General features: G+C 44.0%; 1 protein-coding gene across 4 annotated transcripts in view; it reads right to left on the reverse strand.

Annotated features, from left to right (window-relative positions):
* LOC125459567 (potassium voltage-gated channel subfamily KQT member 1) overlaps positions 1–16,291 on the reverse strand; it is a 676,985-nt gene that overhangs the window by 182,206 nt on the left and 478,488 nt on the right. For all 4 annotated transcript variants that reach the window (XM_048546168.2, XM_059651894.1, XM_059651893.1 and 1 more), the window contains 2 exons: positions 7,552–7,598; positions 5,022–5,083 (listed from right to left, as the gene is read on the reverse strand). In XM_048546168.2, coding sequence (XP_048402125.1) covers positions 5,022–5,083; positions 7,552–7,598 — 109 coding nt within the window. The remainder of the gene's footprint in view (positions 1–5,021; positions 5,084–7,551; positions 7,599–16,291) is intronic.

A 16,291-nucleotide genomic window follows, 5' to 3' on the forward strand; every position in this document is an offset into this window, starting at 1 on the left:
GATTTCCTACATTTCATACATAACAAACTCATCACCACATCATATTATGTGACCCAAAGGTCAAATGAACAGCCATTGCATCATCCATTTGAAATTTTTTTTACTGCTGAAGAGTAACACAGATGGAGATCATGGGGTTAGACAATAACATTTTCACAGGAAAAACAAAGGGTAGCCTATGAACCAAACAAGGAAACTCTCCAGACAAGTGATCTGCAATTGACCAAATTTCTGAATAGGTTACTCATGCACAGTGTACAGGAGGAAGTGAGAAAAAGCAATTCGAAATTTTTCTTCTCATCTTTCACTGTACAAGGAAGTAGTTGCACGTAGTGAAGAATTTTTTAACAAGTGTGTTTACTTGCACAGTCATAATCAGAAAGATTTACAATGAAGATTGAGCATCTAAATCACCGAACCACACTAATATAAACCAAGAATCTGCACATAGTTTCTCACAAGAGCAATTCTCCCAGACTTCTCTATCAATTTATGTGTGTTTGATTTATTTTTCATGTCAAATTTTAAAAACTCTGCAATACCCTCAGAGCTGCTGGGCTGACGTCAACCCCTAGGCACAAAGGGAAGTGCACCTGCTGAACTCTACCAGTGAAAAGAAAAGCCTCTTAGGGCATGTCAGGAGGCCAGAGAAAGAGAGAGGGCAATGACACGTGAGCAGTCAGTGAGAGAGGTGGCACAGCGGAGAAAGGAAAGGAGGTATAGAGATAAAAAGACAGTAAAAGTGTGAAAACAAAAAAAAACAGCTAGTTGTACTCAAAGGCAGAAAGCCATGTTCATGCATTTCCTGCACTCTAAATATTGCAACTCCACCAGTTCAGAATAAATGCTTCAAAACAGCATGACAATGAAGGGTATTTCCTGACAAAAAAAAACAGATGGACAAGATCTCTACTGGTTTCTATGTCTATCCAAAATGTTCTTCTTGCTTCAAAAGAAAAATGACATTCTTTTGATCAGAAACACTTAAAAGGGTGACATACAATGATGCTCTCTTTTGTGACAACCTTGCATTAATGCCCTCATATACGTGGCACCCCCTTAAAACTCACAGTGCTTTCCAAAATCCATCAGTAAACAATTGCATGAGACTGAGCAGGGAACTATTATGCTACTGGCTGAACTCCATGCAACAAAATCCCATTTCTCATCTATGCATTGCATCAATCTCCCCCACACACTGCAACCTGTGGGGCTTCCCTTGAAACACACATCCTCTGCTATCTTTATGGGTAGCTCCAAATGACGCTATTGCTTTTTGGTATGGGCAGCAGGGAGGGGAGCTTCCAGTTGACTTTCATTGGTATCATTGTTTTTAAAATAATTGCAAAAGCATGGGGGAAGTGAGGGCAATTTTATTTTAGTGGAACTGGGCGCTGTGGTCTGAAAGGCACTGCCTGAAATAGAGGTGATCTCCAAGACAGAACTGAATATAGGAAAACGTTGGAAGGTTGATGGGGATAGATAAGGGAGTCAGACCAACTGGAAAACTTATTCCAGGGCACAAGTGCAACACTCTCCCTCTGTGTTTACAACAGGTGGTATCTGCTGGGGGAAGGGAGCAAGGCAAGTAGGGAAATGTGACTGCACCGGTGGACAAAGTTCAGAATCCCAATGTCAGGATAGTTTTTTGGAATATTGCAAGTGGGTTGAAGCAGGGCAAATACAAGCATTGAAGTATTATAAATCCTCATGAGAAGGCCAGCTCACCAAAATGAAAGTTCATACTTTCAATAAAGTTCTGTGCAAGTGAGCATTACAGGGCCTTCAGATTCATAACTGCACAGAAGGGGCAGGCATCAGGGCACAGTGGTCACCTTGCCAGACTTTGGGGTGGGTAGGCACTGTGCTGTGCTCTTTCTGGAGTGTTCATCTATGCTATGCAATGACAGACAATCGAGCGGACATGGAGGAGGAGCAAGGCAGGGAGGCAGGAGTGTAAGGGGGCCTGGGGATAGAGGCTAGCCATGGGAGGAAGGATGACCAGGATCTGATTAATAGGTTGTAACTGAGTTTGAATAGATATGAAAGTTTTCAGAATCACCCCGAGAGTAATGAGCCGGTGGAATTCAGTCACCACAGAAAACAGTTGAGGCCAAAACATTGCAGTTGAGACTGAAGGAATCAAAGATATAAAAGAAAAGCATCACAGGTTACTAAGTTGGATAATGATGAAAGCCTTAGCAGGTTCAGTGGGCTGAAAGACTGAGTGTCACACCTATTTTTGCTGTTTCTAAGGTGGTCGAGTGTTGTGCTTAGCCAGTAGGGTCAGTAATGTTGGGCCTGAGGGATTACAATGAGGGTGTTGGTGAGTGACTGTAATAGTGAGAGGGAAGTGGGCAGAATGACCGGAAATTGTTGGCTCAGACAGAGCAAGTGGATGGCCACATTGGGAGTGCTTCAACAATGGGAGGTTCAGGAGTTCTCAGGGTTGGGGGTATGTAACTATGAGTCAACTGCATCAGAGCTGTCCTCGGGTGTGTTTGTCTCTCTAGGATGAAGCACAAAAGGCAACAGTATTGCTCCATGAACCAGACTCCCCAACACATAGAGATCCCTGCAAGGTCAGGAGCCATAGTAAGGATGAATATCAATGGCATCAATTGTTTGAGGCAGAGAACTGGGGGAGAGCTGTCAAGAAATGCAGAACAGATTGATCCATGCCATTCGATCATAACTAGCCCTTCAGGCATACATGTAGCAGGGAGAAGTGAGCCCTGCCCTTCTGTTAATTGTTGGGCAGTATGGCATCGCCGATTTGAAAGGCCACTTCCTGTCACGTCTTTTATATATTTGGACACAGTGGTGGTGGGACAGGAGTGAGATCGGGTGAGAGAAACTAGTGGCAAACTAAAGGAGACGTGATGTCCCTGGTTCGCAGTGAGCAAACAGCTGTCTGGGTACTGTTTAAATATGGCTCTAGACCCACTGACTGCAAGAGCTAACAGTAGGGACAGGAACATCCCACCCACCCTTGCCACAAATACTTGCACATGGATATGTGATGAGCCGAGGATCACATAATTGCATGAATGAGGTCCTGCACTTAAGCACCTTCCATGTCTGACAATGAATGTTGAGTGCATGATGGAAGATTTTACCTTGTTTCAGGATTTCAAAGTTTTCTTGCATTAAGTATTTGTTTGAAAATGTAGCAAACTCCTTTGGGGGATATTTAGCACAACCTGCACTCAGACAGACAGACAGACAGACACAGACACACACACACAGACACACACACACACACACATCAACAGGGGCAGCAAAGGATAAAAATATGAAGGCACAGCAAAGTGCAGTTTAGACTCCTATGACAGTTAGTTGCAAATTTGGTGAGACTCAGTGCAATCTAAAGGAGGGGAAATTGGTTCATGAACACAGGGGCAGTATACTTGGGGGATTTCCTCTGACTTTGGAATTCACCCACGAACGCAAAATGGAACCACAAAGCTTTGACAGTCAGAGAAATTGCAAGAAGGTCAATAATTGTGATTTTTTTTGAACTGAGATACTGTAGAGCTGGAAGTCCCCAAGTCCTTATTTAAAATTTCTTGTCTTTGAAGTCACATCTGATAACAATAAAGTAGTAACACATAATCAGAGGATGCTGACAGAAAATCTAAAGGTTTTCAAACTGCAAGCAACACCCAACTCTTTATTTTGCATTGCATGGAACATGTCCACAACTTTACACAAAAAGGAATTGAAATGTGTAGTTTTGTTACACAATCCAAGATCTGCATTGAACAACTGCTGCTCTACATTGATTGTTCTCAAGGTTGTAATCTGCTGTCCTCGAACTGTTCACCCACTCTGGTTACACATGAAAGTCTGCCAATCACTTTCATTCTTTATGAGTAAGCCTTGACGGTCAAGACAAAACTTTACAAAGCTTCCGAGCAGGACATTGAATACAACAGGCGCCTACAATCGCACTATCAGGTCAGTGTTGCCAATGATTATCTTTCCACAAATTTCCAATAGATGGTATCGAGACGACTACAGAAGTAACAATCTACTTAGCTGTCGGCTCTTTTTCAGACTTTGATAATGGCCTGTGGTTCTGAAATATTTTTCATGTCAGCTATAGGACTAATGGTCCAGGGCATGTACCCAGTCTGTGTATTTTTATTCCCCTCTCCCTTTCTTGTTCGCTGAAGACATAGATCAACAGTTGAATCGAATCCTTGTTCAGTGTTTCTGGCTCAGTATGTGGACAGGTGCTGCATTTCCTGATGAGCTGCAACCCAAACTAGGATGATAACCTTGCAGTAACTTTTACATATCCATCATTCATCATGCCATACTTCCTGCCCTCTTGTGGCATTGCTCAGTTGTGAGACAGAGAACATTAGATGGTGGACACACAGAGAATTATATTACAGTGAGCTGCCAAAGTCTACAGGAGCGGGGGAAAAGCACTGAGTATCAGCGAACGCTGTTTATGCTCGCATCCCAACATGAGATAATGTATTGCAAACCATTCACGTTCCCTTGGGAATACGAATTATGCTGGTGCAGTCATTATAACAACCACAATACGTTTCAAATTTCATTGTTTCAGATTGCAGAACACTGAAGCCTGTACACTAGAAGAACTTCCAAGGCATCTTTTTGGAATCAACATGAGGCAATCAACTTCCTTATCCCAGGTGATGCAAGTAACTGGGACTGAGAAAGTGGGACCAGCAATAATGATCCTCTGATCTACTCACCAGAAGGGTAACGGATACAGGGACAACCTGTTTTTGTTTCCTTCCTTTCTTATGTCCCAAAGCTACAATTAGGCACACGGGAGAATTGAACATTGATGCTGCACTGTCACAAAAGTCCTTTCACAAACTGCCATACCCCATATAAACGCTGAAGGTGTGTGGATGTTTGCACTTGTCAAATTCACCAGAAGGCCCATAAAATTGCAACTCCTGTGCAGTATCAAGATATTACAAACACAAACTCTGTGTTTACAACCTCATGGAGTATGAATCACAAATTACTCTTACCTTCTCTTCCACTCTATTAAGCCTTGCCCCGATTGTGTTCTTGCCCCTGTCCTGGCTTTTTTCTGAAATACACCATGAAAAGGAGGATGAACTCATTTTCGCTGCTGTATGTCGTAAATGATTTCACAGAAACTGGCTATGATGCATTTGTTTAAATATTTTTTACAACTGAGAAGAATAAATTGTATCAAAAGCCTTCTGCATTACAAAGCTCTTTCAAATACCAAATTCACACCTGAAATGGTCTTCCTTTCCTGACCACATGGTCCTTATTGCAAATGAGATTAACTTTCAGGCTGCAATGGTTTGTTACAGACTTTACAAATGACATGTGTTTCTGAACGAGGTAAAATGTAAAACTTTCTCATCACCCTTGAGAAATGAATTAGGACTGCATTTTGTTCTTGCAAGTCAGATAAGGTCAACCAAATAATAAATACAATTTAATTTTGAACAAAACAAAGCACAAAAGGAATAAAACCATAGTTGAGTGGCTTGAGTGAATACTCTACATAAAAGTTTTTTTCCCTGACTCGCTTAGTGGGGAAAAATGGATTTTTTCCTTACGTTGCATGTAACGTGAAAAATGGACCTAAGAGTCAAATGCCGCGCAGACTTGATGCTAAAACAAGACCATTCTACATTGCTGTATCCTCATAACACACATTTTCAACTGCAGCTGTGGTCCATCTTCAACACAGCTTTTATGTAGCCTGTCTGAATGAAACTGATAGTTCATTGCCAGTAAATCTTGGATTCTGTCTACATCAGTACTACAGTTTCAGTGTGACACCATTTTAGGATATTGGGCAGGCAATGTGCAGCTTAAAGTTATCATTCATATTTCTTTCTTAGTCAGTCTCTATTAAATTCCACCTCAAATTCAAACAGCGGATTGGAAGCTTTTTCTTCATTTGCAGCCACATTCACCTTTCTGCCCTTTCTGAAAGCATCAATTACTGGCGAACGTATGATTCCACAGATGCCACGCACATCTAACACATCGCCCAAGCAAGCAATCATCATGCAGAACTGAATGATGATAGGCTGCTCCTGTGTAGGGCTACGCAAAGCCTGGTCACAGCATCTTCCGGTCTCCAAACATGTTCCAACAGTGTTCGCTGGATCATCACAGGATCACTGCCAACTTTCTTTGCCTCTCTAAACTGGAATGAGTTGCTGCATTCCGACATACCTCCCATTCTAAATTCCTCACCTACTTCACACCCACCAGCTCACACTACCATCTTCTAAATTTTCCCTAAAATTCCAAGCTGGAACAAAAAGCCCCTGCCAATTGCCTCCTCTTCTCTCTACTCAAGACTCCTCTAAAAGCACTCTACAATACTGGAAGAAAGTGATCCCTAGCTCAGTTCCCAGCTCAATCTGGAGTGAGAGAGGCATTAGTACTTTGTTTATATCCAGCAGTCTCAAGAACCAGCAATACAAATCTTCTACAATGAACAAGAAACTGTCCTAACTGGCATTTTCACTTATTGCAACTCAAATTAAAATGCTGTTGTCTGTCCTCCATTCTGCAATAAGTCATGCTTCCTTCCGACCCTGGGATCTTCAGGCCCTGCAACTTCAGCTGCCTTGACTTTCCGCTGTGGTATCTCTTTCAGCCCCTCATTCCTAGCTGTTTGCAATAACTGCACAGAGGCCAGTATCCTATCATTAAGTCGCCCTTTATTTACACATGCACAGTGCACGGGATCTGACCAGCCAGCTCAGAGTCAGGCCCTAGGGTGAGGAGATTCCTGTTTTTTTTTTTATCAGCCGGGACTCCCTGACTGGGGGCGTCAACCTGTACCAATCAGGGATCTTAACAAGATCCACCTAAGCAACCACGTTCCAATCACTACACTATCCCTCTTCCATCTCTCAACAGACTCCTTAAGACCTACCTTCTATTTTACTTTCACCCATGGACATACATAGAATAGCGTAGGTTAGATGGGCTTCAGATTGGTATGACAGGTTGGCACAACATCGAGGGCCGAAGGGCCTCTACTGTGCTGTAATGTTCTATGTTCTATTTCCAATATTGCTTTCACCATTGTTTGGCACATTGTTATTTTCTCTTATCATTGTGAAGCACTCTAAGACATTGTATGGCATGAAGAGGGGTAGCCTAGTTGGCTTGATGATTCGCATGTGGTTCATATTAGCACCGAGAGCCCGAGTTTGATTCTCATTCTAGCTGAGGTAGGCCTGGATCCTGCCTCCTCAACCTGCCCCCGAGAGTAGAAGACAATTGGCAAACCACCATCAACAAGAAGCTCCCATGAAACCGGAGGAAACATTGGTAGGCAAAGAGTCAAGGGCTTGCCTTTGGGCAGAGCAGACTTGAAGAACGTTAAAGACATTCTAGAAATGCAGTAAGTGTCTTGTGTCCTGGCTGCAATCAGCTAATCCAGCAGACCAGAACTTAACTTGAGAACCCTCTGTTCTGTCTGGGTTAACTGGTCACTCACATAACCCTTAGACATTGAGTGATTGTGAGACATTAACTGGTTAGTATAGTTACCTGAGACAGATAGGAACATGGTTGGTTTTCCTAAGGACTGGTCTAGTCTAGGAAATAAGATAAAAATGGAGTTAAAAATTAATTCAGCAAACAAGCAATAGTTACACACTTGTTATTTAACATGATTTCAAGTTAAGAGATACAATATTAAGAAGAAACAGGAATAATACCATCTGAATACAATAGAGAGCTGGGGGAGCACGGCAGGCCAGGCAGCATCCGAGGAGCAGGGAAGTTGACGTTTCAGGTCGGGTCCCTTCCTCAGAAAAGAAGCAGTTGGCTTAAAGGTGGATTTTACCAGTTTCAAACTCTCCCCACCCCCAGCCTCAACACGTGACCAACCCAGCCTCTCATCCCCACCTCCTTGACCTGACACGACCCGTCCATTTTTTCTCTCCAGCCATCCGCTCCCCCCACCTCACTGACCAATCCCCACCACTGTCTAACTGCACCCACCTATCACCATCCCTCCTACCTTCCCCGGCCGCACCCCTCCTCTCTCTATCTAGTTCTGACTTCCTTTCTCCCTCCCCAATTCTGAAGAAGGGTCCCGATCCGAAACATCAGCATTCCTGCTGCTCTGATGTTGCCTGGTCTGCTGCGTTCATCCAGCTTCACACTGTGTTATGTCTGGCTCCAGCATCTGCAGTTCTTGCTGTCTCACAACAGGATATGAATTTCCCACTTTGGGCACAACTGGCGATCCAGGGGCAAGTTGTGTCCAAATTTGTGCCAATTTTAAGGTGTTTTTGCCTCTCAGACATTTTTCCCCCTCTTAAACTGATTTACAAATCATATAAAAACATAAGAAATAGAAGCATGAGAAGGCCATTCAGCCCATTAAACTCTGACTAATGAAATTATCATCGTAACTTCTGTTTTACTGCTTTTCCCTTGTATCTCAAGTATGTTTCTCAAACTCAACCTTGAACATATTTTCTACGGAAGAGAATTCCCAAGATCACCCTTCTGGAAGAAAGACTTTCCTGCCATCAACATTTTAAATGCAAGAGCCCTTACTGTTCAAGCTGTACTTCCGAGATCTAGACCTCATATCATGAAAAAAAAATCCTCACTGCTTCACAGGACAGAAGATCAGCCAGCATCTGATACAATCAGCAATGTTTTAAGACATGATATTAAACATTGTCTCTATATTAGTGAGTAGTAACTTGCACACAATTTGATTAATGGAACTAAAACGCATTTATCACAAAGCGAAACATTTTAACCTCCAGTCTATCGCTTATAAGTAGTATGCATTTAAATAAATGAAAATGGCTTTTTAAAGAAACCATGCAGAACCACTTGCTAATTATAGATAACAAAGTGTGGAGCTGGATGAACACAGCAGGCCCAGCAGCATCTCAGGAGCACAAAAGCTGACGTTTCGGGCCTAGACCCTTCATCAGAGAGGGGGATGGGGTGAGGGTTCTGGAATAAATAGGGAGAGAGGGGGAGGCGGACCGAAGATGGAGAGAAAAGAAGATAGGTGGAGAGGAGAGTATAGGTGGGGAGGTAGGGAGGGGATAGGTCAGTCCAGGGAAGACGGACAGGTCAAGGAGGTGGGATGAGGTTAGTAGGTAGGAAATGGAGGTGCAGCTTGAGATGGGAGGAAGGGATGGGTGAGAGGAAGAACAGGTTAGGGAAGCAGAGACAGGCTGGGCTGGTTTTGGGATGCAGTCGGGGGAGGGGATGAGCTGGGCTGGTTGTGTGATACACTGTGAGGAGGGAAAGAACTGGGCTGGTTGTGGGATGCGGTGGGGGAAGGGGAGATTTTGAAGCTGGTGAAGTCCACATTGATACCATTGGGCTGCAGGGTTCCCAAACGGAATATGAGTTGCTGTTCCTGCAACCTTCGGGTGGCATCCTTGGTGCACTGCAGGAGGCCCATGATGGACATGTCATCTGAAGAATGGGAGGGGGAGTTAAAATGGTTCCCGACTGGGAGGTGCAGTTGTTTATTGTGAACTGAGTGGAGGTGTTCTGCAAAGTGGTCCCCAAGCCTCCGCTTGGTTTCCCCAATGTAGAGGAAGCCACACCGGGTACAATGGATGCACTGGAAGCGGTGGCTTGAAGACGGCTTTGCAGAACACCTCCACTCGGTTCGCAACAACAACTGCACCTCCCAGTCACGAACGATTTTAACTCCCCCTCCCATTCTTCAGATGATATGTCCATCATAGGCCTCCTGCAGTGCCACAAGGATGCCACCTGAAGGTTGCAGGAACAGCAACTCATATTCCTCTTGGGAACCCTGCAGCCAAATGGTATCAATGTGGACTTCACCAGCTTCAAAATCTCCCCTTCCCCCACCGCATCCCACAACCAGCCCAGTTCGTCCACTCCCCCCACTGCATCATACAACCAGCCCATGTCTTCCCCTCCCCCGACTGCATCCCAAAACCAGTCCAGCCTGTCTCTGCCTCCCTAACCTGTTCTTCCTCTCACCCATCCCTTCCTCCCATCTCAAGCCGCACCTCCATTTCCTACCGACTGACCTCATCCCACCTCCTTGACCTGTCCGTCTTCCCTGGACTGACCTATCCCCTCCCTACCTCCCCACCTATACTCTCTTCTCCACCTATCTTCTTTTCTCTCCATCTTCGGTCCGCCTCCCCCTCTCTCCCTATTTATTCCAGAACCCTCTCCCCATTCCCCTCTCTGATGAAGGGTCTAGGCCCAAAACGTCAGCTTTTGTGGTCCTAAGATGCTGCTTGGCCTGCTGTGTTCATCCAGCTTCACACTTTGTTATCTTGGATTCTCCAGCATCTGCAGTTCCCATTATCTCTGACACTTGCTAATTATTTTGGGGTAGTGTTCAGTTGGAACAAAGAACAATACAGCACATGAACAGGCCCTTTGGTATTCACTTACAGGCTCTGTTTTATAATAAATTACCAAACTATGGCTGCCAAAAGCTTTTAAGTGTGCCTACTTGTTTTGCTGGACTAGATTTAATAGATGTCCTGCACTCACCCCACATATTTGCCCACCCTCCCAGCTGAAAGGTCAGGGCAGTCACCTCCCCCATTTCCAATAGCTGCTCCAGAGCTATTTGACACTGAGCACCATGACATAACTGAAAGTGCTCCTTCCTGTCTGTCCTGGAAACCCCACTTCAGGGAGCTTCCAGCCAATCAGATGGGGCTTCAATGTGACTGAACAAAAAGTTGTCCGGATGCCAGTCCCTAGTGAGGGGTGAGGGTTTAGGCTGTCAGGAGGGCTTTGACAAGAATGGCAGGGGAACGGGAAGCTGAGCAGGGAGACAGAAGAGGCGGGGAAATAAGGATAGAAATAAAAGACAGAAAGGGAAGAAGCTGGAAGGCAGACAAAAAGCAAGAAGCATGATAGCAGAACATTTAGAAAGCGTTAATGTAATTGGACCAGGCCAACTTGAGTTTATGGAAGGGAAAACTTGGTTAATAAACCTACTGGAGTTTTTTGAGGATGTGACGAGTAGAATTGGTAAGGAAGAATCAGTGAGTGTGATGTATTTGGAATTTCAGAAAGGCTTTGGTAAGGTCCCTCATGAGAGGTTAGTGGGTAATATTAAAGCGCATGTGATAGGGGATGATATATTGGCATGGATCGAAAATTAGCTAACATACAGGAAGCAGACTTTGGGAATAAATGGATCCTTTCTTGGCTGGCAGGTAGTGTCTAATCGGGTACTGCAAGGATTAGTGCTTGGGTCATAATACGTGTAAATGACCTGGATGAAGGAGCCGAATGCAACATTTCCCAGTTTTCTGACAACATGAAACTGGGTAGGATTGCGAATGTGATGAGGATGCAAGGAGCCTGCAAGGTAATTTAAGCAAGTTGAGTGATTGGGCAAAGACATGGCAGATCCAGTACAACATGGCTTATTATGAAGGTACATGGTGTGGAAACTAAGAAGGATGAGTTTTATTCGAATAGTGATATTTTGTACAGAGGGATCTGGATATCCCTGTACATCAGTCAAGGAAAGTACACTGGCAGGTACAGCAAGCAATTAGGAATGCAAATGGCATACTGGCCTCTATTGCAGTTCAGATATAGGGGTATCTTACAACAGTTATACAGTGTTTTGGCAAGGCTACACCCGGGTATTGCAAGCAGTTTGGGTCTCCCTCCCTCAGAAAGAATATATTTGCCATAGAGACAGTGCAACAGAGGTCCACTACACTGATACAATGGATTACAGGACTGTCATATGAGCAGAGATTGGATCGGCTGGCCTTTCTTCTCTAGAGTTTAAAAGAATGAGAGGGTGCCTGATTGATCTGTATACAATTCTAACAGGGCTCGACATACTGCATTCAGAGAGGACGTTACGCCTGGTTGGGGAGTCTAGAAACCAGGGACGTAGAGTCAGAGTCATAGAGCTGTATAGCACTGAAACAGTCCCTTCGGTCCGACTCGAGTGTACCCTGTTCATCATTTATATAAATGATGTGGATGTGAACATAGCAGGTATGGTAAGTAAGTTTGCAGATGACACCAGAATTGGAGATGCATTGGACAATGAGGAAGGTTACCCAGAGCACAATGACACTTGATCAGATGGGCCAATGGGGAGGAGTGGCAGATGGAGCTTAATCGAGAGAAATGTGAGGTGTTGCATTTTGGTAAGGCAAATCAAGGCAGGTCTCATATACTTAATGGTAGGGCTCTGGAGAACATTGCCAAACAAAGAGACCTAGGGATGCAGGTGCACAGTTCCTTGAGAGCGGAGTCATGGGTAGACAGGGCGGTGAAGAAGGCATTTGGATGCTTGCCTTCATTGGTCAGTGTATTGAGTTTAGGAGTTGGAAGGTCATGTTGCCGTATACAGGACATTAGTTAGGCCACTTTTAGAATTCCTCATTCAATTCTGGCCTCCCTGCTATAGGAAAGGTTGTGTTAAACTTGAAAAGATTCAGAAAAGATTTACAAGAATATTGCCAGCGTCGGAGGGCTTGAGCTACAGGGAGAGGATAAATAGCCTGGGCTATTTTCCCTGGAGCATCAGCGGCTGAGGGAGATTTCATAGAGGTTTATTAAATCAAGAGGAGGGCATGGACAGAAATGAATAGTCAAGATATTTTTCCCAGGGTAGTGGAGTCCAAAACCAGAGGGCATACGTTTCAGGTGAGAGGGGAAAGATTTAAAAGGGATCTAAGAGGCAACCTTTTCATGCAGAGGGTGGTGTGTACATGGAAGAAGCTGCCAGAGGAAGTGGAGGAGGCTGTTACAAATGTACTTAAAAGGCATCTTGATGGGTACATGAATAGGAAGGGTTGAGTGGGATATGGGCCAATTGCTGGCTAATGGGTCTTGATTAATTTAGGATATCTGATCACTCCTATCCCTGATGATGAGTAGTCCATTTAGGACTGAGATGAGGAAAGATTCCTTATCAAAGGACAGTGGCCCTGTGGATGTTTCCAGCAGAGAAGATTCTAAAGGTGTCAAGGAGCATGGGAAGAAACATGGCACTGAAACAGAGGGTCAGCCTTGATCACACAAAATGGTTGGATGGCATTAAAGGACCAAATGGCCTAGTCCTGCTCCAAATTTTATGCCTCTAATGAATTGACCACTTCAGAGGTTCAGTTTGTCCAAGTGCAAGTAGCCACCCAAAGCTTCCCTAACCCATGTGTAACTTTAGCAGGATGGCGGGGGATGGCAGGGGGGAGGGGAGTGGTAGGATCGGGAAGGTAGGGTGGGGTGGAGGGATGTGGTGGGGACAATGTATTCACTGGATTTGCTGTGTCGTACTTTCAGAATGACTGGCAAATCAGTCCCTTGTGCTCAGAAGAATGAGCTAATATTGAGAGTCTTTGTTCTAAGTGGCAAATCGCCATTATTACTGCAAATCGCCAATACTAAGTGCTAGGAGTTGGGAGTTGGGTGTGGAGCAGGAGCTGGCCAGTTTTGCTGCAGGGGTTGCTGTGTGTTTTCTTTTGTCAAACTTGCGCAAATTATTGGAGAAACTCAGTTTGCGCTTGACATGATCTGTGCTTGAATGTTTTGTAACCATCTGCATCGCTCTGGTTGAAGCCTGGGCAATCTTGCTGAAAACAAACCCAACAGAAGCTCCGGGGTAAGGTTCATGATCTGGAGGTTCAATGGGAGTCTAAATTCCCCCTTTTTAAAATGTAGCTCTCTGCACTGCTTCGCATCTTCTCATTTTACATAATTTCTTCAAAACCTAATATGCGCAGGAAGAGTCAATTGGCGTTACACTCAGTTTCTCAGACCTGGTCAGACATACTCAAAAGATTTTTGATTTCCTACGTGTGTTCCAAATATGTGGGGAAAATAAACACCATTAGTATAATGTAAGGAGACAAGCACCAAAATTGGCTCAACCTTGTCAGCACTGCTGTTTAGACAACTATGATTTGCAATACCTGCAATATTCTTTATAGTGAAATAGCTCCACTGCCTGGTAACAATGGACACACATGCAAAGACTCACATATTCAAATTCTTCAAATCTTATTTGATATTCTCGCTCTTTATTATTGCTCAATGTTCCTCACAACCATTGTCAGCCCTCTTTTGGCTAACATCATCATAGACTCAATGCTGTAATGCACTATTGTTTAATTGCTCTTATTCATTTTCTACTGCCTGGTACGAAGTGGCTCTGGTGCCAGTTCAGTAGCAGCTCTTGAGGCAGCTGCCTCAAAACAGGAAAGGAAGTGGCACTGGGTAACAAGTTTTATTGGTCTATATGCATTTTGTGTACTTACTGTCAATTCGGCGCCTAATTCTCTTTCTACTTATGGGTCTGGTACTATCGGAGCATTAGGCTTAAGAGTAGAAGTTTGGTTACCGGTACAAGCAAATTTGCTCCAGATTTATTTGCTACATATTTATAGTGAAGATCCAGTGTAACGTAGGAATTGGTGCCCAACATTTTAAAGGTACAGAGAAATCATCTCTGGGGTGAAGAAATTTTTGAGGGTTGGGTCAGCAAAAGACTAGCTTTTGGCAGAAAACTTATACCATCTGTTGCAATAACTCACCTCATCTCCAAGTTTCAAAGTGGTGGCACTTCCAATTGGACCCTACTTTTCGGGACAGGCTGGTCTCCCATTCCACACCATTTTTGCATAATCCTGACCTATGTTTTGCGTCTGAAGTGCATCTTTTGATTTGCCGAGTGAACTGCTGAATTTCCATAAGGATGTGGGGGAACTGATGAGGACAACAAGCCAATAGCTTGACTTACTGTGGCATGTATCACCTGCAGCTTCAGAAGAGGGGACAAGGGACCTTTCAGGGGCAAAAACACTCCAAAAAATACAAACACAATTCAATTCGTGGATTCAAGCAAAACGACAGGCCACGCAAGCGAGGCAAGAATGTAAGGAATTATTGGGTGGAAAGAAAGCATTTACCCTGCCTTTTTTAAGTTTAAGAGCTTCCTGGAACTATCCAGATCTCAAGTCACTTCCAAAGAGTTGGCATTGTGGGGTTGCACAGATATGGAATTTTGGAATTGGAGAGCAATTTTCTGACTTTCAGCACTTGTAGTGCCGCAGTAGTTTTGCCAGGACAAAAGCTGAGGAGCGAGAGAGGGATGGAGATCAGGGGAGTAGGCCTCACTTTCCTAGCATTTCCACAGAAGAAACCGTACTCTCCGGTTCTTCCAGTTTTCCTCACCACATATAATATCCCAGCTTCCAAAATCAACCTTCTCCATCAATGAATTCTTTGCCTTTTGGTTTACCCTGTCCCCCTTTTTCACTCTTTTCAACTTTCCTATGCTGTGGAACAACCGGGTGAACTTCTCAATGAATAAAATCCAAGATGAACGAAAGGATCAGCGCGTACAATCTAGGACACTCCTAAGCTAAAATTTCTCAGCCGCTTCAGTGTACATAATGTATATTTTGGGAAGTGCAGTGTGATGGGGTGCTTCTTTTGTCCACTGCACCATAGACTCTCTTAATATTGTCTCCTGCACATCCTCTAATATCTATCACACGACCCAAGTAAGAGGTGTTTGTTCATTTACTGTTTGGATTCGTGATATTGAGGCCTTCACACAACTCAAGCATTTAATCGGTACTTAGTTGATATAAATGACAAAGATAGCACGTATAAAGCTGGATGAACACAGCAAGCCAAGCAGCACCAGAGGAGCAGGAAAGTTTGACGTTAAGGGGTCTCGATTCGAAACGTCAAACTTTCCTGCTCCTCTGATGCTGCTTGGCCTGCTGTGTTCATCCAGCTTCACACCGTGTTATCTCAGATTCTCCAGCATTGGCAGTTCCTACTATAAATTACAAAGAGTCTGGATTCCACATAGCTTTGTGAAAATGGAACAGAAAATTCAGAAAGCTCAACTCACAGGTCAAAGCAGAGGATTTTAATTGGCAATGCTCTGCAATAGATTTGCTGACCTTCTCAGGTAGAGGATTTGAGAAGCACGATCGCTCACTACCTCTCACACAATCCAAACAGAACAGCACTACGTTAGTTGATCAAAAAAAATGGCTTGGTTTCAATCACAAAGGAGGAGTTTTTAAAAATAAGAGGCCTACATGCCACACAAAACTGGATGTAACACTGTGCCAAAATAGTCTTTCAATACTGTATATATCAAGAGAATGGACAGGGAGGAAGTGAAAGTGCTATTAGCTGTTTCACTGCTGGCTGCTTTCAGGAAGAGCCAAAGCCCTTCATGGAACCTGCCCTTCTTAGTGATGGTCAGTCCATCTGAAAAGGCTGCAACTCTGAATCATGTTACTGCAAT

This window comes from Stegostoma tigrinum, chromosome 17 (genome assembly GCF_030684315.1).
Source record: "Stegostoma tigrinum isolate sSteTig4 chromosome 17, sSteTig4.hap1, whole genome shotgun sequence".
Classification (NCBI taxonomy): domain Eukaryota; kingdom Metazoa; phylum Chordata; class Chondrichthyes; order Orectolobiformes; family Stegostomatidae; genus Stegostoma; species Stegostoma tigrinum.